Below are 24189 nucleotides of genomic sequence, written 5' to 3'. Positions count from 1 at the left end.
CCTAAATGCAGTACAAAGTGCTTTACCCAAGTATCCTAATTTAGAGAGAGGTTAGTGGGAAACATCCAGTTTATATAAGCCCTTCTAAATAGGAAGATAGAAGTCTCCCACATAAATGGGTATTTTTAACTAACCTGAGAAAAATAGTGTATCAAATTTTTGCTTGGAGGAGAGGTTGCCTACAGGAACTCTCACTTGCCAAACTCCCACATGAGTTCAAATCCAAGATTATAGGCAACAACTGTGTTTGCCATCCCTAAAGCCATTCCTCACATTTAAGAATAAATGAATTTTGTGACATACGGTTTTTGACTTTGAGGTCTTGTATAAGCTTAGGAAGATAGCTATTGTAAATCTGAAGTCACCCTGCCTAGCATTGCATGGACAATCCATAAAGATTGCCGAATGAAAGAAGTAATGAATTAATGAACTCAACAGTGTCAGTGTTTCATTTGCTGATCTGTTTGCTTATGTTCTCTGTGTGGTACTTATTGTATCACTGGAAGCAATGTGACATGATCAAATGCCTTCTTTGGGAAATAACACAATAATACAAAACAAAACAAGTGAATCATTTGTGGTAGTTATTTGAGAAAACCTATAATGAACAACATTGATAATGGCTCTAGAAATGTAAATTAGTCAAATATGATAGTGTCCCAAATAATTAAACCTTTATTTTATTTATTAATAAACACCACAGAGGGGAGACATTCAAGGGACAAAAAGGAGGTAAGTAGAAATATTTACTGTTTTTAGTCTTATTAAAAAATTCCTGTCAGTTGTGTTCACTGTATTTTATATTAAAAAAGAATTTATATGTAGATGGCTAAGACAGATTTTCCCAAGAGGAAGAAGAGACATTTAATTCCACTAGAATTCCTGAATTGAGAGCTGTTGTGAAGGACTTTCCTAATACGGTGTTAATTAATTGACTATGATCAGAAGCCAAGTCAAGAATTTCCTAATGAAGAAGAAGTATACCAGCTGCCTTCAAACACATGCATCCATGTATACATGCAATATTGCCGTTTTAAAATTCAAACTGAAGGAAAATAACTTACCTGACACAAGAACAATGAGAATCTTCGCACTGGTAGCTAAGAGACTATGGAAGAATTTCAGGGTGGCTGGGATGTCTTCTACATAATACAGCATCTAGAAATGAAGGAAAAGAGAAACGAGACGCTCTTCTGTGTCCGTGTCTTTGTTGCTTGGACTAGATACTCACTAGAAGGTTTGATTTTCAAGTTGAGTGGATTTTTACTCAAGACACTTAAGAAATTTAAAAGTTAAAGATGTTATGTAGAGGAATAGAATAACAAAATGGGAAAATATTGGGGGAAAGGCAAAACTATGATATTTACTCAACTAAAGTCACAAAGTTTTAAATTTACTCTTTCTGGCTTCAATAACAGACATTTCTAGCTGGAGACACTTAGTCTCCACTCCACATGGGGGCATCGATTCCATGCTTACTCTATATTTTGTGAACTGCAGTTCTTCTGGGAGAAAATGGTCCTGGCACCATAAACAGAGACCCCATTTCATGGAACGTTGCTTTAAAATTAAGCCCTTTGCACTAGCTTCACCATATGCTCACAGATGCTTTTTTTAAATCACAGAAAATGTGACAGGCTTTGATGTTGACAGATTCTCTAGGAAAACGGACTGGATAAAGCATGAGTTTCATGTATGGTCATAAGGTGTTAGGAGTCAGCCCACCCATTTTTTAATAATTCCGGACCATCTCTGCTGAAATGCAGGGAGAGACCTTTCCACCCAGCACAGATAGAACTTGGAATTATACATTGGCAGTGGAAAATTTTCCCTAATGGCTTACATCCCTGGAACCTACTCCCGCAGACATGTACTTCTTATATCTCATCTTCAGCTCTTTTGGATAAGAATTCAATATTTTATGTAGATGCCATGATGGAATTTATTGCATAAAGCAAAAGCAACTTAAGCTATGCCCATCTCACATGGATGAAATACAATGGCCCTGCACATAGCCTGTCCTGCCTCGGGGGCCATTTTTGGTATCATGTCACTCCTTGCTGTTGACCACGGGGACTGTACACAGATAGGCACCCAGATGCAGCTAATCTATGAGGTGGCTGACAACCTATGACATGACCTGGCTGAAAAAGAGGAGGCAAGTCATAGCAGATGCTCTGAAATTTGATCTAATAGTCTCAGATTCTCTGCAGCTGACTGTGAATATTAAGTTGAAAGAATGTCATGAGAGTGTTAGGACTAAAAGGACCAATAAAGAGACAGAGACATACCCCAGAAAAATGCAGAGTAGATGGAAAGGAATAGAGGAGTAATACAGAGGAAGCAGCATTGCGGTGAGAAAGAAAGAACAGAAGTTTTGAGAGTAACTGGAGAGTGATCTCCAAAGCTGCAACATACTCCCTATAAACTTTCAATCCTACAAAAATTAATGAAGCCAGCAGTGAAAAGAAATCAGTAACCATGGAGGTATTTGGAGTAGAGGAAACTGGCTTTTTGAATCTTACAGAGAATCTCTTAGTATTGTCAACATCCTTACCCTTAATTTGGATAATGCTCACTTGTAAAATCAGAAATCAGATTTTTATTTTTCTTTTGAAGTAAACTATTAGGCACTCTTCATACATACTTCGGAAAAAACTTTTATCTGAGAGTATGTAACAATAGATTTTTTTTTACCTGAATCATATGAATAAAGTCATACTTCTGAATTTCTTTTTTCTCCATCATTCTATTTTGATATTCAGATGATGTCTCCTTATGCCAAGTAAACTTTATGTTCTCGAGGTTTGATGTCTTGGCTACAAGCTCTAAAATACAGAGAAAAGGTGGCACACCATCAATTTTAACTGCAAATTTGGAACCCATTTCCATTTAGAATTTTAATGCAATCAGTGTTATATACATAGCAGATATAAGCACATTTTTCTTCTTTATGTACCTCCAGAAGACCAGAGAGTTCATCCTGGTTTTTCTCTAGTATTAAATGAAATGGGAGATGAATGAAAGAGTCAGTAAGAAATAATGATGAGAATCCTGATCAGACACAGGTTACATTGTCTTAGTATTAAATAGGGAATCCAGTGGTGAATTTTATCAATGAAAAGCTGATATAAAACAGGTGACGTGATTCTGTAAACCACCACCCATGTATCACATCTGGTCCACCACCTATTTTTAAATAGACTGAAAACTAAAAACATTCCCTGTTCTACTTCCTGACTTCATGCCTCTATCTTTCATATCTCGTACCATTTACACTTTTAAATGGCTGAACAAAATCAAAAGGAAGAATAATACTCCATGATAGGTAAAAATGATGTAAAATTCAAGTTTTAGTGTTTATAAATAAAGTTTCATCGCACCATACCCACACTCATCAGTGTACGTATCGTCCAGGGCTGCCTTTGTGCTTCAGTGGCAGAGCTGCGTAGTTGTGACTGAGATCATGTGGTCTCTAAGTCTAAAATACTTCCATTTGGCCTCTTGCTGATTCCTGCTGTAACCCATTAAACTTAAGCTCTTTAAGGGCAGGGATTCTGTTTCACTTCCTCCAAATGAATTAACGACTCTATCTCTAAGAAATAAATAGCAAAAATAATAGTTGATGACCAGGGGATAGATGGAGAGTCAGTAACAAAAGGATTCTATTCACCATTCATATTCTGAGGTGTTTAGTCATGCCTGCCAAGAAAATAAATTAATTAGGTTCTTCTCCGAATAAGCTTACAAAGAACATACCACAGTAACCATGTTGTTAGTGACTAAAGGGACGCACTTGGGATGACACGCTTTTCAGAACAGGATTTGACATACAGCACCAGGGATTCAGGTACCTTTGTACTTGGTGATTTGTTCAGCACTTGGTTCAACAACCTCATTGTTGATACGAACTCCTGGGTGCTGATCCTGCACTTTGGAGAGGATTCGAAGATCAATTTCACCTACAGAACAAGCATACAGAACAGATCACCTCAGTCCAGAAAGAAATGATTAAGAGTAATTTGAACTAGTTTATTATCTCTAGCAAAGCCCAGCATAAATAAAGAATAATTCTCAGCTGCTGCCCTGCCACAATGACTATGATGCAGAACAGCTACGTTGTAAGTAGGAATAACAGTGTGATTTGAGGAAGGCTATGGTTGTTATTCATTCATTCATCCATTCATATAAATAACCTTAATTTAATATCTATTATTGTGTTACATTAAATCTAAGATGCCACTGATTACAGGATACAATCAACCCTTCTTTTTATATCACTAAATCAGAAAAAAAACACTGTCAATTATCATTTTAAGATTTCATCAACTGGAAGATGTATATCAATTTCAGAGATGTGAAAATATGAAAAAAATACACCTTACATTTGATTAATTAGGCTGGACCAGAAGCATACAAAAATATGTCAGATATAAAATGTGTCAGGTACAAAAAAGGATACAAAATTATATTGGCCATGTGCCCTCAAAAACACCATGGTCTCCTGAAAGAGACAGGCTGTAAGGAACACTGGCTTGGTTGGGCCAGGGTGGGAAGAGGGAAGGAGGCAGGGAGGGAGAGATGAGAGCCTCGTGGCAGGAGATGACTCCTGAGCTCTGTGTCACAGGGTGAGTGGCAGTGAGCCCTGAGACTTCTGGGGAAGTGGGACGTGCAGGTAGAGAGGACAGGAAGTCAGAGGCATGAAGTCAGCAAGCAGAATAGTGTGTCTGAGGCTCCTGGCAATCCAGTTTTGGAATATTAGGCAAGGCAGGGCCTTGAAGCAAGACTGCTCCCAGAGAGGTAAATAGAGAGGCGGTTATGGCAGAATAGACATTTGTTCATTAATTCATGCACCAACGATTGATTACTTATCCACTATGTGCCAGGCACACACGAGGCTCTAGCAAATGGTGATAAGAGGAGCAGATACCTCCCCTGATGAAAATTTAGCCTGTAAGTGATTACAGGAGAGAGATGGTGGTGCGTTGGATAGACTTGAGTTCCAAACCTGTGTGATCCACTTACCAGGTAATATGACCTTCAGCAATTTGCTTTATCTTTCTAAGCTGCATTTTCCTCATCAGAAAAATAGAGATAATAACAGTACATAACTTACCGTTTGTGAAGGTTAAATGAAGCCATGGATATAAAGCACAGTGCAAAATAGAGTTGGCACCCAGTAAATGTTAGCTGTTCATTATTTTTATTGTTAACATTGAGTCCCTCTCTTTAAAAATATCTCTTCTTTCCCTATTGCTGAAGCCTTCAAATTAAGTTTTGCACTTTTATCCTCTTTGGCTATGATGTTGACCTTCACTAAAATAGACCTCTGTGCTGGCAAGACTAGCATATGAAAATGGTATTAGTCCTTACCATTTTGGCATAAATGACATTAACAGAATCTTTCCACGGTTATATGTGGTGGGAAACAAGGGCATAGGTCATAAGACTGAGAGAGAGGAAGGAGATGAGGACGATAAATCAGGAACAAAAGATGCAAGACTAAGAGAAGAGGGTGTTCTAATGATAATTACAACCCTAAATACTAGTAATATGAGAGGGTGGGGAGCTGGCGGGCGAGAAGGAGTGAGAAGGAAGCTGAAATGGAGGATGAAGGAGTCTAGGTGGCAGTTTTCTGCAAAGCTGGCTCCACCAACATGAAACCTTTAATTCCTTCCTTAATAATAATGCTAGCAGTCATTTACTGGCCACTTATTATTTGTTAAAACTGTGCCAGGCACTTTACTTGAAACATCTCACTTAATCTTGACCACGATGCTATCACAAACTCCATAGTATTGTTCCCAACCAGTAAGGTGATTTGAGTACTCTGACACTCAGGGGACAATAATATGTCTAAAGTTTAAGGCATTTGTCTGACTCCAAAGTGTGTGTTCTTCTACTAAGAAATAGGAAAATACCAAATACTGAAAGGATAGAGGAAGTTTTTCTTTTTCTCTACAGTAATTATTTTTTAAAGGGTTAAAAAATAAGATAACTAAGGCAAAAGGCTGATGAGAAAATCTGCAGGCTAATGAGAAATAGAGAGATTCCAGCTCACCCCAAAGGAGCAGAGGCCAAAAGTTGTGTTCTTGCCTCTGTCAGCCTCTGTCAGCCTAGCCATATATTTTAAATAAAAAATCATCAATTCTGGAAACCTCAAATCTAAGATTTTAAAACTCATGCAGTGGAAATGCAACAATTTTCCTGAGTTCAATGAGCTCTGCTAAGGTGGACCCTGACATCTGGGATCTGCCCAAATAGCAGATTGTGTCCCACACCTCCCAGGGATGTTCCTGTCTTGTCACTTCACCAGCCTGCAGAATGTTCTACCACAGTCGGAGCCAGCCTGTCCCTCCTCCTCGGGCAATGACAGGACACAATGCTAGAACTGCGGCTGAGACAGGGAAACCACGGGTTCATGTAACAGCCCGTAGAGCGTGAGCCTGTGTGTGGACGTGAACTGCTGGATCCCTAGCAGAAATGGATAAACCACAAGAGGAGATAAAGAAATTATCTTCTCAGGAGTTACCAAGTAAAATCCAGTTCTGACTTCATAAGTCAGGGGACGTACTTCTTGTTTGCCAGGGACGGTTGAGCTTTGTGCTCATTTTGCTGATGTCTCATCTGGTTTTGCTTCTTATCCCAAAGTTCTTTTTTAAAAATTTTTTAACAAAATATTATTATTGCAATTTTATTTTTGAAAATAGTTTTTTTTAAAGAACTACTTAAAAATATTTTTGTACTGAGATATAGTGGATAGTTGTATTGACATAGTTGAAGATATAGTTGATATTATATAGTTTTCAGGTGTACAATGTAGTGGTTCAAAATTTTTTATATTATACTCCATTTATAGTTATTATAAAATATTGGCTATATTCTCTGTGCTGTACAATATATCCTTATATCTTATTTATTTTATACATAGTAGTTTGTACCTCTTAATCCCCTATGCCTGTCTTGCCCCTCCCTTCTTCCCTCTCCCCAGTGGTAACTATTAGTTTGTTCTCTATATCTGTGAGTCTGTTTCTGTTTTGTTATATTCATTCATTCATTTTATTTTTTTAGAATCCACATATAAGTGATAAAAAGTATTTGTCTTTTATTGTCTGACTTATTTCACTTAACGTAATACCCTCTAAGTCCATCCACATTGTTGCAGTGGTAGAATTTCCTTCTCTTTTGTGGTTGAGCCATATTCAGTAATATGGCTGAGAAATAATCTTCTTTATCCATTAATCTGTTGATGGACATTTAGGTTGCTTCCATATCTTGGCTATTATAAATAATGCTGCCATGAACATTGAGGTGTGGGTATCTTTTCAAATTAGTGTTTTTGTTTTCTTTGGGTATATACCCAGGAGTGGAATTGCTGGATCATATGGTAGTTCTGTTTTCAGTTTTCTGAAGAACCCCCATACTGTTTTCCATAGTGGCTACACCAATTTACATTCCTACAAACAGTATACTAGGGTTCCTTTTTCTCCACATCTTTGCCAACATCTGTTATTTGTAAGCTTTTTGATGAAATAAAATAACTATTTTATAAATTGACCAATATAATAAAAAAAAACTTTTTCAATAAATATTTCAAAAAAAAGTCATAATTTTAATTATTTTACCCACACCCTCCCACTCTCACTCTTAAAAGTATCTTGGGTTTGACAATAAATGCCACTGTGCTCATGAGGCACTTATTTTCTGTGCTATGTTTTTATTTATAACAGACTCTGTTATTTCTTATTGTGAGATATAGATAGATGGGTAGATAGATAGATAATCTCCCATAATATATCCCTTGATCTCATATCTTATGTAACTTGCTTTCTAGTATCATTCAGAAATAAGAGAAATTCATTTAAAAAAATATTTATTTGAACCTCTTCACTAACAAAAAGAGAGTCAACAGAGAGGTAGTTCAGATGTTCTGTAGTATTACAGGCTGAACATTTAGCAGTCAGTTATAAATATGTTTAGTGACAAATATTTTCATGATATATCACCTCTACCATTCACTATCCATCCAGACACCCAAACTTCGCCCTTTCCTTCATCCTCCCTCCCTGACCATCAGCAGGTTTTCCTGCTAAATGTTTCTTTACCTTCTCTTTTCCATCCCTACTAGCAATGTCCTTGTTCAGGCCCAAATTATGTCTCTCTTGGAATACTGCAATAATATACTAAAACTTCAGCCTATCTCTGCTGAAGCTGGTCTCCCTCAAAGCCATCACTACAACGACCATTTAAAACCCTCAGCTAAGCAAGCCCATCACTTCCCTGGTTAAAACCTGGTAAAACAGGTTAAGCCCAGCTCCTTAGCGGAGTATGGACCACCCTGCCTGCTTCCTTATTCTCATCTCTCACAACTTCCTATTTTGAAACTCTTGGCTCCATGTACCCTGAATTTCTTGCATTTCCACCTTTCTCTCTCCCCCTTCTCCCCTATACATCATGCTCTTCCTTACATTTTGTCCTTTGCCCATGCTTTCTCCTCTACCAGGAATCCTCTCCCCTCCTTCCTTACTTCATCTAACTAACTCCTAGGCCTGCTGAACTCTTCCACACATGACTAACGGCCTTGGTCGTCTTTCCCACAGAGCCTGGAAGTAGCGTCAGAATCCTTCAGACAGAAACTGTTTGTCAGTTGACTGGAGGTGGTAGCAGAGATAAAACCTTCTTGTGTTCCTTGATCTGAATTATTGCTTTACTTCATTTATTTTATTCACTAGCAAAGGCTGGATTCCAATGAGTTGGTTAAAAATATCAAGGACTCTAAAATGCTAGATTAAGCAACCGAGCAGGTTTGACCATCAATCACTGAAAAGCATGTGAGGGGTTATCAGACCCTACAGTACCACGAGCCAGCAATAAAGAGATTCAAACAAGGGGGGGAAGTAAAAAGAATGGAGACCATGTGTTCTTTCTCAGCTGAGTCCTTCTGTTCCAGTATCAGACATGAGCACCCTATAAATGCTTTTAGAGATCTCACAAACCAAACCAATGTGTCAAATAACGGGGGAAAGTAAACCAGAAATGAATCAATCAAATAATTCATAAATTCTCAGTAAATTCATCAGTAAACAAAAGAAACATAGAAGCCAGCAGCCTGCTGCTTTTATTGTGCATTGCAAAGGCTTGCAAGAATCTTAATGTTGAGGTCCAGAAAACAGCATTTAAGGGGAACAAGGCAGTACATGTTCATTTTATAGTCAGTCTCTGAATTTCACGTATGATCCCTTATTACACATTGCTTAATCATAATTCTGACAATTACAGACTCTATTTTTGACATCTTAAGCCTTTAGGCCGACAGTTGTTTGGGTTAACTAAAGCCTTATTTTGTGTTCCCCCTAACGTTTTGGAACAAAATCTGTAGTTTCCTGTGACAAATGGAAAAACTGTAATGATTAAGCAACTCTATTCCAATATACCATCCTTCTTTTTGTTTCTTTTCCTTTCTTTCCTTCTGTCCCCCAGCCCGTTTTGTGACTACCAAAGCAGATTAATGATTTTGGAGTCTGGGCATTTTATGATGATGTAACTGATTTGCTCAGTTGATCAATATATGGAACTTGAGCAAAGTGAGCAAAATTCAAACGTGTGTCTGCATGAATCAAAAGTTGTTTTCTGTGAGGTAGGGTTGTGGGTTTTTTCTGTCCTGTTCACTCCTGTGTTATTTTCTATCAAACTGAATATGCTGACCTTTTGATTTGGACAGTTAAATGAAAACTAAGTTTTTAAAGTTTCCTTCCTTGCAAATCTCTTTCCTTTTTACTACCCTTTCCCTCAATTAGCCACAATTGTAGAATGACTTCTAATCTCTCCTTTCTGAGCTAAGTTGAGTGTTTTTCTTAATGCTACAGTCAGATATTTTTGTCATTATACTATCTTACTTCCATATGAGCCATATTTTAAATGCATCATACCTATATTTGAAGACAGACATACAATTGAAATCCCTGACAATGGAACGCAAATTTAAAAAGTTGAAAACAAGGGAAAGGGTGGGAATCTTATCTTCTAGACAACTTTTCTTCACTCCCTGAATTTCAAGGATATATTTAATGAGATAGCAGAGGAATGTTGCATTTTGGCTTGAAACCCAAGGTCATTTGATTAAATGGGAAAAAACATGAAGAGGAAAAGTTAGAGGCTATACAGAGACAAAACTGAACTCAAATTTAGTATTCACCAGAAACATCTTATGCAAATTTGTTAGTATCTCTGCCCTTTAAATTGCGTATCTGTAAATTAGGGATAAGACAGTCTTTGCTACAGGGTCATTGTAAATGTTAAAGGCATTTTGTGGAGATAATTACCACAGTTCATGATATATAGTAATTACTCAATAAATTGGAGCTACTATACATTAATCCAACAAATATTTTTTGAGTGCCTACTAAATGCCAGGTTCTAATCACTGGAGATGTAGCAATGAATAAAACAGACAAAAACATCCTTTATGGATAGTGGTAAGTCCCATGGAGAAAATCAAAGGATAAAGAGTGAGTGGAAGTCATAGGGGTGGCTTTGAGATTTTTGATTGGTTGGCCATGTAAGCTTCCTGGGAAAGGTGACACTTGAGAGAAAGTCTGAAGGAGACTGGGAAAGAAGGCAGTGAAGACCTGCCTTTCTAAATGGGCATCTCCATAATTAAAATGACAACTTGAAAGAGCATTCATCACGTACTGGTGACGGTTTGCCTTTCGGACTGAGCCTGCATTAACTGAAACACAAATCCCAGCTTCAGAACCCTAGGGCTTCCCCAAATGAGAACATCCTCCTGGTCAAGAAAATGAAGGATCAGAGACTGGTCGAGGTATCTCCAGCCATTTGATTTCCATCTATTCTTGCTTCATTTCTCATGTCAAAATATAGATGAGTTCTTCAGATTATCAGTAGCAAAGATTTTATTCTATTCCATGTTGCATTAAGATTACTATCTTCCCAGTTCCCTCTACTAGTATATCAGGCACACAAAAAAAATTGTTTCTAGTGAGAAAAATTGTCCAGATAACCCTGTGCTTAGTGATGAAAAATAATTTCAGCTATGGATTTGTAACCAGAGCAAGAACAATCTGATTTGAAGCTGCAGTGCAAAAGATAAAAGATTCTTGATGAAATCTTTTCTTCCCTTCTCTTGTTTTCTCTTCCCTTTCTCTCTCCTCTCCATCCCTCTCTCCCTCCCTCCCTCTCTCCCTCTCTATCTATTAATGGTTAGAATGAGCCCCTTGATCTTTGGTGATTTAAAACAAAACAAAACAAACAAAAAACAGGCCTCAGATGCCAAACGCTGAGAAAGGATGCGGGCTAAAGCACATTCTTAGAACCCCCTGGGCAGGCAAGACCAGTCTAATTGCTGGAGTCCTTGGAGATGGTGGAGCTGAGGTACAGGATGGTTGGGGAAATGTACAGAATCTACAAGGAAGGGCTGGAGCAGCAGCTGGGTATGTGTTGGGACAGAAGGGATTGGCTATTTACCAAGTAAGCCAGTATTTTAACAACCAGCATTACAAGGTCCTTGTGCGTTAGATGATTATCAGAACTGTTCTGATACATAATGCCACATCACTTTCAGGAAAATTTCATTTCACTTCATACTCTTACCTTTTGTACATGAAAGCTTTCAGATCATTGTAACCTCATCACTCTTGCATATTGGCTTTTTAAATCTCAAATTGTTCTCAGTAAAAATTCGAACTTTCTTATATTTTGTATTAAATATGTTATTAGCTTGCTAATCCAATGTTTTTCATCATTTCTATCAGTTTCTTGTTGTTAATAGAGAGAGACAAAGCTACAGAAGACCCTGCGCATTGAGCCCAACCTCTAAAACCCTCAAACCCCCTGTGGCATATATGACTAGGTTCACCAGGTACAAAATGAAGATGAAAGCAGACACCCTCCACCAGGGCTACGTGATTGTGTGTATTAAATCGCAGAGTTTTATTCAATAGTGTATGTCAATTAGCAGCATATTCACTAACAGACTGCGTCCCAAACTGGTACAAGAACTGGCAAGATATAAACTTGACCTTCAGCAAAATTACAGATAACCACATGCCATGAACTTTCTAGTACATTGTAAATAATCAAAACTGTGAATGAAAAACACTCAAATGTTGACAAAAACAGAAATGTGGATCAACCATATTGCTTTTTTCCTATTTTACCTGTATCAGGCCATTGCCGCATTCTTATTAATTTTAAGGCTGCACAACTGAGTTTATTTGCTTTTCTTAGTATATAGTCATTTAATCTGCAGACAATGATAGTTTTGTCTTCACTCTGCTCATTATCCCATTTTCCTGTTTCAAGCTTTATTGAATTAACCAAAACAATCTTGTTTACTTTGGTTTTAATGACAATGGCTCCAGTGTTGTAGCATTATGTTCCCTTCGCTCAAGTCTGCAATGTGTCTGTCTTTGACAATACTTCCATGTTCACTGAAAGTTTAAACACAATACAGTGATGTAAACTATTTTAGTAAACATATGTATTTAGAATAGTTTATTTTAAAATTATATAGCCATGAATGCCTTTAACAATACTTTATATCTGAACCCCCAAACTATGGTTACGTGAAGTAGACAGTCCTAACTTCTACAGATTAGTGATCGACTAGAGTCCATATCCTGCTGATTATGGAGTAAGTGCTAAGATGAGTAAAACAGTGCTTACTCATTTTAAGTTACAAAGCAACTAGAATCCAGGTTGACAGTTGTCTGCATGTCTAGAAGCCCTATTTAAATTCCACTTCTCAGTATAACCAAACACGGTGTCAACCATACCACTCTGGAGAAACTCCTACCTCTTTCTAGAAGGTTACTCATAAAACCATAGGTTTTCTGGACTGAAGGCACCTTTAATGGGCCAAACACCCAAGAAATTAGTGCCTAAGTCCCTTCTATAACATATCTGAGAAGTATTTTCCCAGCTTATGCCGATACTCCTAGAATGACAGATAGCTCTTTATATCCCAACATGTGTGCTTTCACTTCTGAATAGGTTTGATCAGTAGTAAATTTTAATACTGAACAAAGAAATCTCTCTTTCAACAACTGGACCTTTAGGGGCAAATATTCTGTAGTTTGCTCAACAGAAAATATCTGAAGATGGCAATAAACACATTCAAATTCTGTTTTTCTGGGCAGAAAAAAAAAAAGTCCCCATTCCCTCTATTTCCTCGGTCATTCCTAAATTTCTGATGTAGATTATTGGCTTATTTCAGACCACGGGAAACGTTAACCTGTGCTTCCAGCCAGCTCCTGCTTCTAAACTGAATACACTGGCTCTTCCAGTTCTTGCCCTAATTACATATGTTCTACTTCTGTCCACCTAGCTTAGAAAATTAAACTTCAGTGTCACCTTAACATGTCATTTGTGAAAGGAAACAAGATTAATAATTTAATAAAACTAGATTTTCAAATAGCTAATCATTACTAAATACCCAATCTCTCCTTTGCCAAGTCGGTAATTAACTTTTATATCTATTTAGTAGTTTGTTGGACTGAAGTCAAGAGATCTGAGTTGTATTCTGCCTTGATGGTTCTCAGGTTGTTTGTCTTTGGAGTGAGGGTGTTGATGGTCTCCAAACTTTTCTATTTTTTTAATCTCTGCAGGAATGTTGCTGTCTATATGTTAACAGAGCAAGAAAACCACCCAGCTGCTCTCAACATATGTCAGCATTATTATTATCAAAAAATGTTATAAAAGGGTTCATACCACCTGTTTTTCATATGTGAGTTGCTTCAGTGGATTAAAAAATTATCAATATATACACTGTTATATAAGGTACGGCAACTGAGTAGGTATACAATAGGTTAATAAAAATAGAAGTAGAAAGCTGGATAAAATAAGATTATTTGAGTTATAGTCCTATCTAAACCTCATAAAATTTTCTGGCATTTGAACATAAGAACTGAACAATGCAGTAGATAAAATGATTTTCCTTCAAGCAGAGCCCAGAGCAAGGAGAACACTTTGCCCATTACTGCCTCTGAAACATTTTTCCAGGCATAAATGTGTGCACTGTAAATTAAGAACATTCTCCCATATCAAAAAGAATATGGGTTTCTTTCTCTCCGTGTACCATCAGACATAAAGACAACACTCATTAAAAGTGAAAAATAATTAAGCTATATTGGGTAGTTTAATTTTAGGAAGCATCAATGTTGAAAATGGACCAAAAAGCATATTCTTTGAGATTTAGAATACAGTGCAATTGCTCGCAATATCTAAAAACAATTGCTGAAATGAATATGGTATGAATACTCTGAGGCCTCAGATAAAGCAATTCCCACTGCTCAGTGTGTTTCATTAAAGCACACAAATTCATGCACATACATACACTTTATGCTTCCCAGTTTGCCCTGTGTAAAAACTATATGGTCTGTATTTCTGTGCATGATTTGCTTTTCTCCTGATTTCCTCTCTTTCTTGTTTTGGGTACACATAAATATTTATTTCAAGCATTCTCGTAACTTAAACGTATAATCTATGAATAACAGTGTTGCTTATCAATTGTATTTTATTGATGTGGTAGATCACTTACAGGCGACATCAAAACGTTTTCCATCAATTTCCTTTCTTTTGAACTGCTCAGAGCTTTAATAACTGTTTGGCTTCTGGACTGAATTGCCAAACACCTTTTTCCAAAACCTTAATCAATGAGATCCCTCTCCACCCAAATATCAATCTCTTCCGAAGAGACAAAAGACAGAAAGAGTGCATAGCACCCCCTGCTCATGTTTCTGAAAAGAAAATCAAACAGGCTCCCCAAAGAACATGAGCGTTAAGTGATATAATTGAAGCAATTTGATGTAGAGAGGTTTTTAGTTTGTTAGCTTTTGGTATTTTTCTCACTGTGGTAGTGAGAAGTGGTAGCACCATTATGGACGTAGAGAGAATATTTGCACCAAAGATATGCAGAACAGGATCTGCAGGTGTCTGGGCATCCAAGAAGAGAACATCTGGGAAGTGAAACCAGAGACACCTGAGACTGGAGTAGAAGAACCCTGTAAGATGCATTATGGGCCAGGGGCCTCATTTGCCAGGGATTGGAGTTCAGTGACTGATCTGAAAGGATACTCAAGCCACAGGATAATGCAAAAGTCTCAGGCACACTGTAGATTGTTAACCATGTGGGGAGAGCATTTCTCTAAGGCAAGGACAGGAAGTTCCTCGCTATATGATAACATATTGTTCTCCTGCACAGTACTTGCAGTTAGGCAATGACAGATTATTAGATAAGCATCTCCCAGTTGGCATATGAGTACTCAGACTCAGTGGGGTGTCCTTTCCCCCAAAACACTATTTTTTCATGCCAAGAACTTCTAGACCTTTTTAGGATTTTAAATGCATTGCTTTCGATTTCATGTAGCTTACTTGAGCAGTGAAAACTAAGTATTTACAGCTTGAATTTATCTTGGAATTCTTCTTATGTTTCTGATCACTTTCTTATGAAGAGTGACCTTAGAGGGCACCGATATTCTCCCCAAGGCAGAGTTTGTTATTAATGCAGTGTTAGGGGTCATTCAGGAGAACACCAAGTGTCACTCCTCCTTTTCTGAGGAGTTCTGTATGTTAGTGCCTCTGTGCACCTTTATAAGGAATCACTGTGTGGGCCAATGTTCCTTTCTCTAGATAGAAGCATCTGGATAAATTTATATTAGAAATGCAATTAACTTTATATTATAAGGCCAATTAACTTGACCATGGTAGAGATTGTTTTTAATTACTTTTCCTGTAGGGCTTCTCATCTCGTCCAAGCACAAGTGACACTCTCAAATGATAGACTTATTGCCTGTGGTTGCTCGAAACTCATATGCAAAACACACTGGAAATGACCGGCTTGGTTAAATGAATTAATAGGACACTCTTTGGGCAATTCATCACTCTTATAATCCTTAGGACATAAAATATCAGAAGCAATAACAGGGTGTGTTAGCTTAAACACAGTGTATTAGATCATTTATGACAGTATCTTTCATTATCTGTCCTTGTTGGTTTCTATTTTCTTGGTGAAAGATGATAATAAAGTAAAATTATTTTAAGAGTCAATCCTTATTACATTATATCACAGTGTATTTTATGAAAAATGAGCAAATGATGTCATCAAATGCTAGCTATGCTATTCCATTAGAAGACTCTTGGCTATCTTTGTGTTAATACGGCTACAATTCACTCATTCATGTAGCATTAGAACACTTATACTTAAGAGACTCGAGAGATTACCATTTGGTACTACGTAACAAGTGGTAATGTAGTGTCTACTTGTTACCAAGTGGTAACCTGTACTAAGCCATCACTCAGTGATTGATTCAAAAGAAAATAATAATAAAGGTATAAACATATAAATAATATATATGAATATATACACACTCAGACCTCCAGGTGACTAGGAGCTTAAAAGTAAAGCAAACACTACTCAGGAGTTTAATATGAGTCAGAGTCTGGAGATAAATTTTTTTTGTTTTATTTTTGCAGAAAAGACCTACCTGCACCTTATGGGAGGACTTGGTAACTTTATCTGTATAAGTCTCACTCCCACCCTGTGAGATACAATTCATTGTTCCCACTTTACGAATGAGCAAACTGAAGCTTACGTTTCAGCCAAGTTTACACAGTTCATTAGTGGCAGAGTCAGAAACGGCACCCCCAGTAATCTGTCTTTCCAGACTTCCCACTTCCTCCTAGGATAAAAGCACTGACTCTAAGGGTAGTGAGACCATGACCTGCTTGTGAAAGGGGATTGAGGAATGTGCTGAATGCTTAGAGGGCAGCTTTAGAACTGAACCAGAGGAAAGGAATGGTTTAGGCCAGTGCAACTCAAAGAGTGGGGCCACAAGAATGTAAATGAACTGTTGTTAAACATATTTTTTCCTGTATCAATGCTTTCTCAATGAAAGGAGCTGTGTGTTGATTTACATTCCAGTGCACACTTCTTATCTCCTTGTGTACCAGTAATAATTTACAAACCAGCAACCAGTCTATGGACCTTGCTTTAAGTGAAACAAGCTTAAGGAACATCTTATAAAATCTTCCTTTTCTGTGAGCAGTTAAATAATTTTGGATAAAAGTTATCTTCAAAGTTATTCTATATTTTTTCCATTTTTAATTTTTTTTTTAAATAAGAAAGTCACATTTATCCATATTACAGGTAATAACGAAGGCTGATGTCCTAAACTCTGTAAATCTATGGGGACATTAACCTTAGTTGAAGTGGTATGACTCTTACTAGTTTTAATAAACCAGTCTCTTCCAAAAGCAAAAGAAAATGGCTTTCCTAAAAAAAATGAGTAATATTTCCATGAAACAGCATGATGTTTGGCGTGAAATACAAATTTTAAAATGTGTTATTCATACCTGCACCTCCACCAATGCTTAGAATCTTAATTTCAGATTTTGTGTCTCCAATCCTGAAAAAAAAATGTATATAGTTTAAGAAAAAGGTATCAGGTAGTTTATAAAATTTGATTATCAAGTCTAATTGAAGAGAACAGACTAAAATTATAGAGACTAGGCCAACATGAAAAGTCTCAATCATTTCAGTGGTTATACTGCTGTTTTTAGAAATCTTTAGAAGGAAAGGTTCCATTCATTAACAGTCTTGACCTGGGAGACTTTTAGAAACAGCACTATAAACATCTCAGAGGTAGGAAATACCATTTGTTTAAATATTGTTTGGAGAACAAAAACAGAAAAAGTGGGCCTTTGAGGCTAGTGATACAATAAGCCATTCACTGTAGATGGGAGCAAGGCTATGGTGATTCATACTCCCTCTCTGAGACCTGCCTTCTTCACTTCCTCTTTCTAACTTCTTTTCAATAAGCAAATGGTTATTAAACATTTACTATGTGCCTATCCTAGACCCTGATGTCTAAAAATGAGTAAGATACCACTTTGTTCTCAAGTTGAAATCTGAAATAATAAAGCCCAGTATTATGGCTCTAGTATAGAAAAAGAATGGAATTGATGGACTGGGATGCACAGCAGGACTTTCTTTAGACTGATTTTTTTTTTTTTTTTTTATGAATCAGAAAAAAATACAAGGTTCACAATGACTGCCATGTTTCCAATTTGATCGGGTGAAGCATGGTATCAAAAGGAAGCTGGATGATGTAATTTTACAGCAAGTTTATGTTTCATCAGGTTTTTTGTTTGGGTTTTTTCCTTTTTTGGTTTTTTGATAAATCTGAATTCAGCAGACAATTTGGATATGCAAGATGGAAGCTGAGTAGGAGAGACAACAGGGTCAGTGATGTATTCTGGAGAATTATCATAAAGTAATGGTCAGAACTAGGAGAGAAAATTATCACCATGGTTACTGTAAAGAGAAGAGCGGTAGGATTATGACGCAATACCAGCTTTCAAACATCAGGGATAGTGGGGAAAACACAAAGGAGACAGAGAGGAAGCAGTAAAGCCGAGAGAGATGATAGGAGAATTAGAGAAGGAAAAAGCCATTGGTAGAGTCAGGGGTGACAGCATGTACTACTAAAAACTGAAGAAAGAAAACTCTCTGTTGAATTAGGCAATATGTGTATCTTTGATAACAGCAGTTTGATAAGGAAGTTGAGGGCAGGAGACAGGTGGCAGTGGGATTACAAGTGAACTCAATAAAGAGGGAGATCTAGAGATTTTTGAAATAGAATGAAAGAGTGAGAAGGAAAAAGACTGCTGGAGGGGAAATATGACCTGAAAGAATGGTGCTTGTTTGTGCTTTAGGATGGTAAATAAGCCTAGTTTTTGGTTAAAGTGAAGCGCCTGCCCAGACTAATAGGATGAAGGCAGAGGTTGAAGCAAGGTTCTTAAGGAAACTGGAAAGCACAGAATCAAGGGTACCTATGAATGAGTTGCCTTCCTCAGTTCTAATTATCTTCCAATTCATAATCCTGAGTCTTACTACACCCATACCTATCTATGCTCTTGGTTAATTCTTTAAAAATGTGTATATCCTGTGGATAGCATAGTGAGCTATGGAGCAGAACACCTTGGTTGAAATCCCACCTTATTAATATGTTACCTTAAGCAAATCATTTAACTTCTCTGTGCCTTTATTACTAAGAAATAGGATAATAACACCACCTACCTTATAGGGTTGTAATAATAGTATCTATCTTAAGAAGGAGTTGTGGGGATTAAATGATTTAATTTATGTAACTCTTTTAGAAATGTATCTGCACATGACAAGCACTCAGCTTATTATTATTCCAGGCACAGCTAAGTGATTTATGTGAATTAACTCTTTGAATCCTTACAACTCCTCTATGAGTTAGATACTATATTATTATCCCATTTCATATATTATGATGATAACTAGCAATTATTGGAAACTTGCTATTTTCCAGGCAAGGATCTAAATGTATTATATGTGACAACAGCAACAAACATTACTCTTTACAGCTATATACTATAACCCTCCCTACCCCACCCCTCACCTCCAGATAGAGATTAAATAATTCCTCCCTGAGGAGACAACACATTTCACTGAGTAAACTTATCTACATTGGCAACTGAAAATCTCCCATCCGAGAGCTAAGTCCACATCCAGTTATTAGAGTTGGCCACCCACTCAACAGACTCCATGTATACACAAAGAGGATCTGAACCAATTTTTAAGTGCCTCATTATTTGATTGGATGGACAACCAAGGTTCATCAGGTAGTTGAGGAGCACCCGTAACATAAGAGAGACCAAGGGAAATGGGTAAGTGGAACTCAAAAGAACATGCAGAGAGCAGAGGAAAATTTTATTGGATAAAAGAAGGTATTATAGCTATGAAAGATGAACAAGATGCTATAAAAAAGGAACATTCTTGGAAATTAAAAATATAACAGCAAACAACTAACAGAGGGGCTGAAAGATAAAATTGTAAAAATGAAGGAGGATTAATAAAATGGCCACATTTAAGCTAACAGATTGCTTATTGTTATGCTTGCCCTTAAAACGGTCAGCTGACCTGACTGACCGGTTGCTACTCACAGCCCCAGGCCAATTGTTAAAATAAAGCTATTAATTTTACTGTTTCTGCTTTACTGCAGTAATCAAAAGTAATAATCATACTTGGTTTCAGAACTATACAAAATAGGCTAAATACCAAGAAGACCACGCCTTCGGCACATATGAGATAAAGAGATCAAAAAAGTGACAACCACTAGCCTCTGTAGAATTGGTCGCCTGGAGGCATCATGACGAAACCACTCTAAATCTTATGAGGAGGAAATGATTCTGTTGATTGTTTACTGTTTGAGCTTCAGCCGTATAACCACTCCACCCCATCCCCAAGGTGGGCTCACAGTTTTGAAGGCACTAGCCTGCTGTGAGTCCCCTTTGCCCAGCAAAGTAATAAAGCTGTCTCTTTTCTTCTAAGCTCCAAGACCCTGTCTCTAAGTTTCAGTTTGGCTGATCAGGAACGGGGGCCAATCTTTTCAGCAACAAAAAATGGAAGTGTAAGAAAATTAAAGAACCAATTCAAGAGGTGTTCTGTTTAATGAACAGAAGTCACAGCAAGAGAAAAGTAGAGGGGAGGAATGATTAAATAATGCCAAAGTCTCCCTGAACTGAAGGATCTGAATCTTAACTGAAATGTCCCAGGGACTACCCACGAAAATGGGTGACAAAGACCTGCACCATATCTCCTTATCTTAAAATTTCTGTATACTAGATATAAGGAATGATTAAAAAACAAAAACCAACAACAACAAAAAGGTCACAAGCCAAGGATGAGGAATTTGAATGGCATTAGATTTCTCAACTCCAGTAGCTGCAAGACCATGGGGAAATATCTTTAAGTGTCTGATATAAAATCATTTTCAGCATAGAGTTCTATATCCAAACTATCTAACAAAGGGGAGCAAAGAGTGAAAGCATTTTTAAACATTTCAAAAAGTTTACCTCCCATTCTCTCTTTCTTAGAAAGCTCTTAAAGAATTCGCAAGAAAAGAAAAAAAAGACTAAAGAAACTAGGAAAAGAACAGCATGAGATCTAGAATCAGGGAATTTAATACTGGAGCAAGGCAAAGAGAATTTCTAGAAGGTGAATGAATTCCTTCATCAATACTTGTATAGCAGGCCAACAGCAAATCACCCCAGACTAGAAAAAAAGAACAGAGAACTCCAGAAAAGATGTTCCCATGGGGAAAGATGAACAGATCACTTGATCTGTTGGAATATGTTGAAAGGAGATGAATAATTCTGCTTGGGGTTTTAAGTAGTGATAGGTATACAGAAAACTAAGAAAATAAAGTTAAATCAAGACAATAGTTAACTCTAGGAAAAACAAAAGGTTGTACATTAGAGGAAGTGTAATTATAGTATAAATGCATTGTTCAATTATGAATAATATGTACATAGGCAAAAATGATACAAATTATGTAACCAAATTTGGACATAAATATATGTATACATATATACTTTATTGACATGATATGGGGAGGGATGTGCATGTTTATTTAGCTATTTTAATACATCAAAATTAAGAAAGAGGATAACATGTTATTTAGAATTAGGAAAGAGAATTCCAGAAGAAACAGCTAATGATTTCAGAGTGTTGAAAGTGATTGTCTTTGGAGAGCAGGCCTCAGCAATGGGAATGGGTAGGGCAAGGAACCAGTATTCTTGTTGTCGTTAAAAGCTTTTTAGAATCATTTGACTTTTTGAAATACGAATTTTATAGTAAAAACGAATTTTTAAGCTGGCATGTTGCCTCCTTAAAGCTTATAAACTTTTAAGTAGCAAGTTTGAAGGTCCTTCAGCTAAATCTCATTCCACATCACCTTCAGGGAAAAAAAATGCTTTTTTAATAAATGATACTTTGATTCAGATGATTTCTAATTATTACTAATTAATAATTATTTCTAATTATTCTAAATATTACCACTGTAATGAAACTTAGTTATGCCTTTGAAAATTCTTCAGTATTTCACAAAATTTATGTTCAGTATTTCCAGTTAGATTGTATACACCTTGAAGACAGGGCAAGAGTCATCATTCATTATGTTCTGTGCAGCCATAGTATGTCTTCAAATCAACTTGGTGGCTGAAGTAAACCACATCATTTATCTGCATGAGCCACAGACATGGAACAGATGCTTGGGATTATTGCAAAAGGACTCAGAAAGTAACTCATTACCTTAAATGTTAGAAATGAGCAAAAAGATCCAAAGAAGTAAACTATAATTAGTTCCTAGGTAAGAAGTTGTCTGTATTTGCTGTCTGCTTTGATTTTTGCATTGTTATGCTATTACTTACTAATTATTAATATATTATATAATACTCAGTGTGGGGAAAAAAAAAACCACTTAAAAAGTGAACCATGAAAAATAGAAGATAGAAAGGGAAACAAAATTCCATATATATGCCCAACAGTGCCTTCTCTAGTCAGGCAAAGTTAACCGTCCTGGTGAAAGAATTTCAGGCCTACAATAGAAAAATGCAGCAGAAGATAAAAATATCAGTTTCCTTTGCTGTTGGATCCACATTCATTTCCCCCAGTTTTCTATTATTATTTCCTGAAGCAGAGTAAGTTACAGCAATCCACCCCCAGAGAGGTGATTTGATTATCTTTAGCATGTGGAATCTGTTACTCTCAAAATGCTTATCAGCTCTGGCACAAATTGAACACATTAATCACAAAAGAAAGAAAGAAAGAAAGAAAAAGAGTCTGCAAGAAGGATAGGAACTAGTGAGTTTCACTGATAATGAGGAAATGCTTTTTTAGGGTCATATTGCTAATATTAAAGTTGAAAGTAAAATACGATTTTTTTTTCCCGAGAGTGTTAACTATAATAATGGATAAGGAAAATGAATTTAAATGGATATTAAGATAATTCAGAGACACCCACTCAGTCCTCGGGGTAAATAGTATTTGGTAATTATTTATATTTGATTCTAATGAAAAGAATACCAGACGCTGTTTGGGATTTTTTTTTTTTTTTTTAATGTAGAATTGGGAGGAGAGCTGAAAAATCAGCTCACATATTTGGATCTTATCTTTTCCCAAACGAACGTGGATTTGTGCCTTCAAATAGTTAACGCCTATCTCGGTGCAGCTGGAAATCCTGCACAAACCGGAGCCTTTGAATGCTTAAAGCGAGCGTCTCACTGCAGCACCGCGGGAGCAAGGGCGCCGGGCGGCGCAGCCCCGCGCAGCTGCTGTCAGCTTATCCCCGCGCCCAGCCTGCGGGTCTGGGCTCGACCCATGCGATCACTGCGCAGAACGAGCGCGAGCCTCGTCCCTTGGAATAAAAAAAGCGGCCTTTTGTTGTTGTTGTTGTTGCTGTTGTTACCTTGCTATTATGCCTGGCAGCTTCTTGTCCATGAATTCCTGCATGCACTGGTGCTCCGTGGAATTGCTGAGAAACCTCCGAAAACAGTCAACATATCTGCTGTGGTCAGAAAACAAGCTCCTCATGGAAGATGCCATATTGGGTTTTCTGAGACAGACAGGGAGGCAAGGTTTAACTTCCCCTTTCCTTTCTCTTTCCTGCTCTTCCCAGCTGCTCCTTTCTCTTTTCACCCTCACCAGTTTCTCGCCAAAAAAAAAAGCCTGCTTTGAATTTAGCACACGGCTGGAAGGGCTGATGTACAAAGTTCATTACTAAGTCAGTATTTGTACAGGACTTTGCCACTGACACTTTAACCACTACATAGGTGTTTTGTAAGAAATGGAGGCAGTTAAAGCAAAGCAGTAAATCCAGTGCTAACACGTTTTAAAACTCTGGAAGTTCAGAAAGTTGTTAAAGCAGACTGCATTCCAATCACTTCCTGTTTTGTCCTCAGCTCCCAAGAGTAATTTCCAAGTGGGAAAGTGGCTGCTTTAAGGGCCAAAGGAGATCAAACACAGAAATAAACACGCCAGTTATGAGGCTATAAACCAGAAATCTACAGCTGCTGAAATCTTTGACAGAAGACTGTCATCTGCCTCCAGGCTTTCTGTAGGAGGGTTTCATGCTTTCACATCCCTAAACACTTGAACCTTAAACTCATCTTCTGCATTTCTTCATACGTTGGCTGATTGATTGGTTGTGATTCAGGGAGTCTCTTTAGAATAAACTCTTAGGAGGAACCAGGGAACTATTAACTAGAGGGTCTGAGAAGCCTCGTTGGGGTGGGGTTGAGGGACCCGAGAGGGGAGTCTTAGGAAAAGAGTGCAAGACCCTGGAAGCCTTCCCTAAGCGCCTC

General features: G+C 37.3%; 1 protein-coding gene across 1 annotated transcript in view; it reads right to left on the bottom strand.

Annotated features, from left to right (window-relative positions):
- HNMT (histamine N-methyltransferase) overlaps positions 1-23572 on the bottom strand; it is a 29673-nt gene extending 6101 nt beyond the window's left edge. Inside the window, exons 1-5 of the mRNA XM_010973207.3 lie at positions 23295-23572; positions 17371-17423; positions 3855-3962; positions 2698-2828; positions 1065-1158 (exon numbers count right to left, since the gene is read on the bottom strand). Of these exons, the coding sequence (XP_010971509.1) occupies positions 1065-1158; positions 2698-2828; positions 3855-3962; positions 17371-17423; positions 23295-23431 (523 nt within the window). The 5' untranslated portion in view covers positions 23432-23572. The remainder of the gene's footprint in view (positions 1-1064; positions 1159-2697; positions 2829-3854; positions 3963-17370; positions 17424-23294) is intronic.
- Positions 23573-24189: the final 617 nt, after the last annotated feature.

This window comes from Camelus bactrianus, chromosome 5 (assembly GCF_048773025.1).
Source record: "Camelus bactrianus isolate YW-2024 breed Bactrian camel chromosome 5, ASM4877302v1, whole genome shotgun sequence".
In the NCBI taxonomy this organism is placed as follows: Eukaryota; Metazoa; Chordata; class Mammalia; order Artiodactyla; family Camelidae; genus Camelus; species Camelus bactrianus.
Note: the sequence above shows the minus strand (reverse complement) of the source record. Positions and strands in the feature narration are given on the sequence as shown.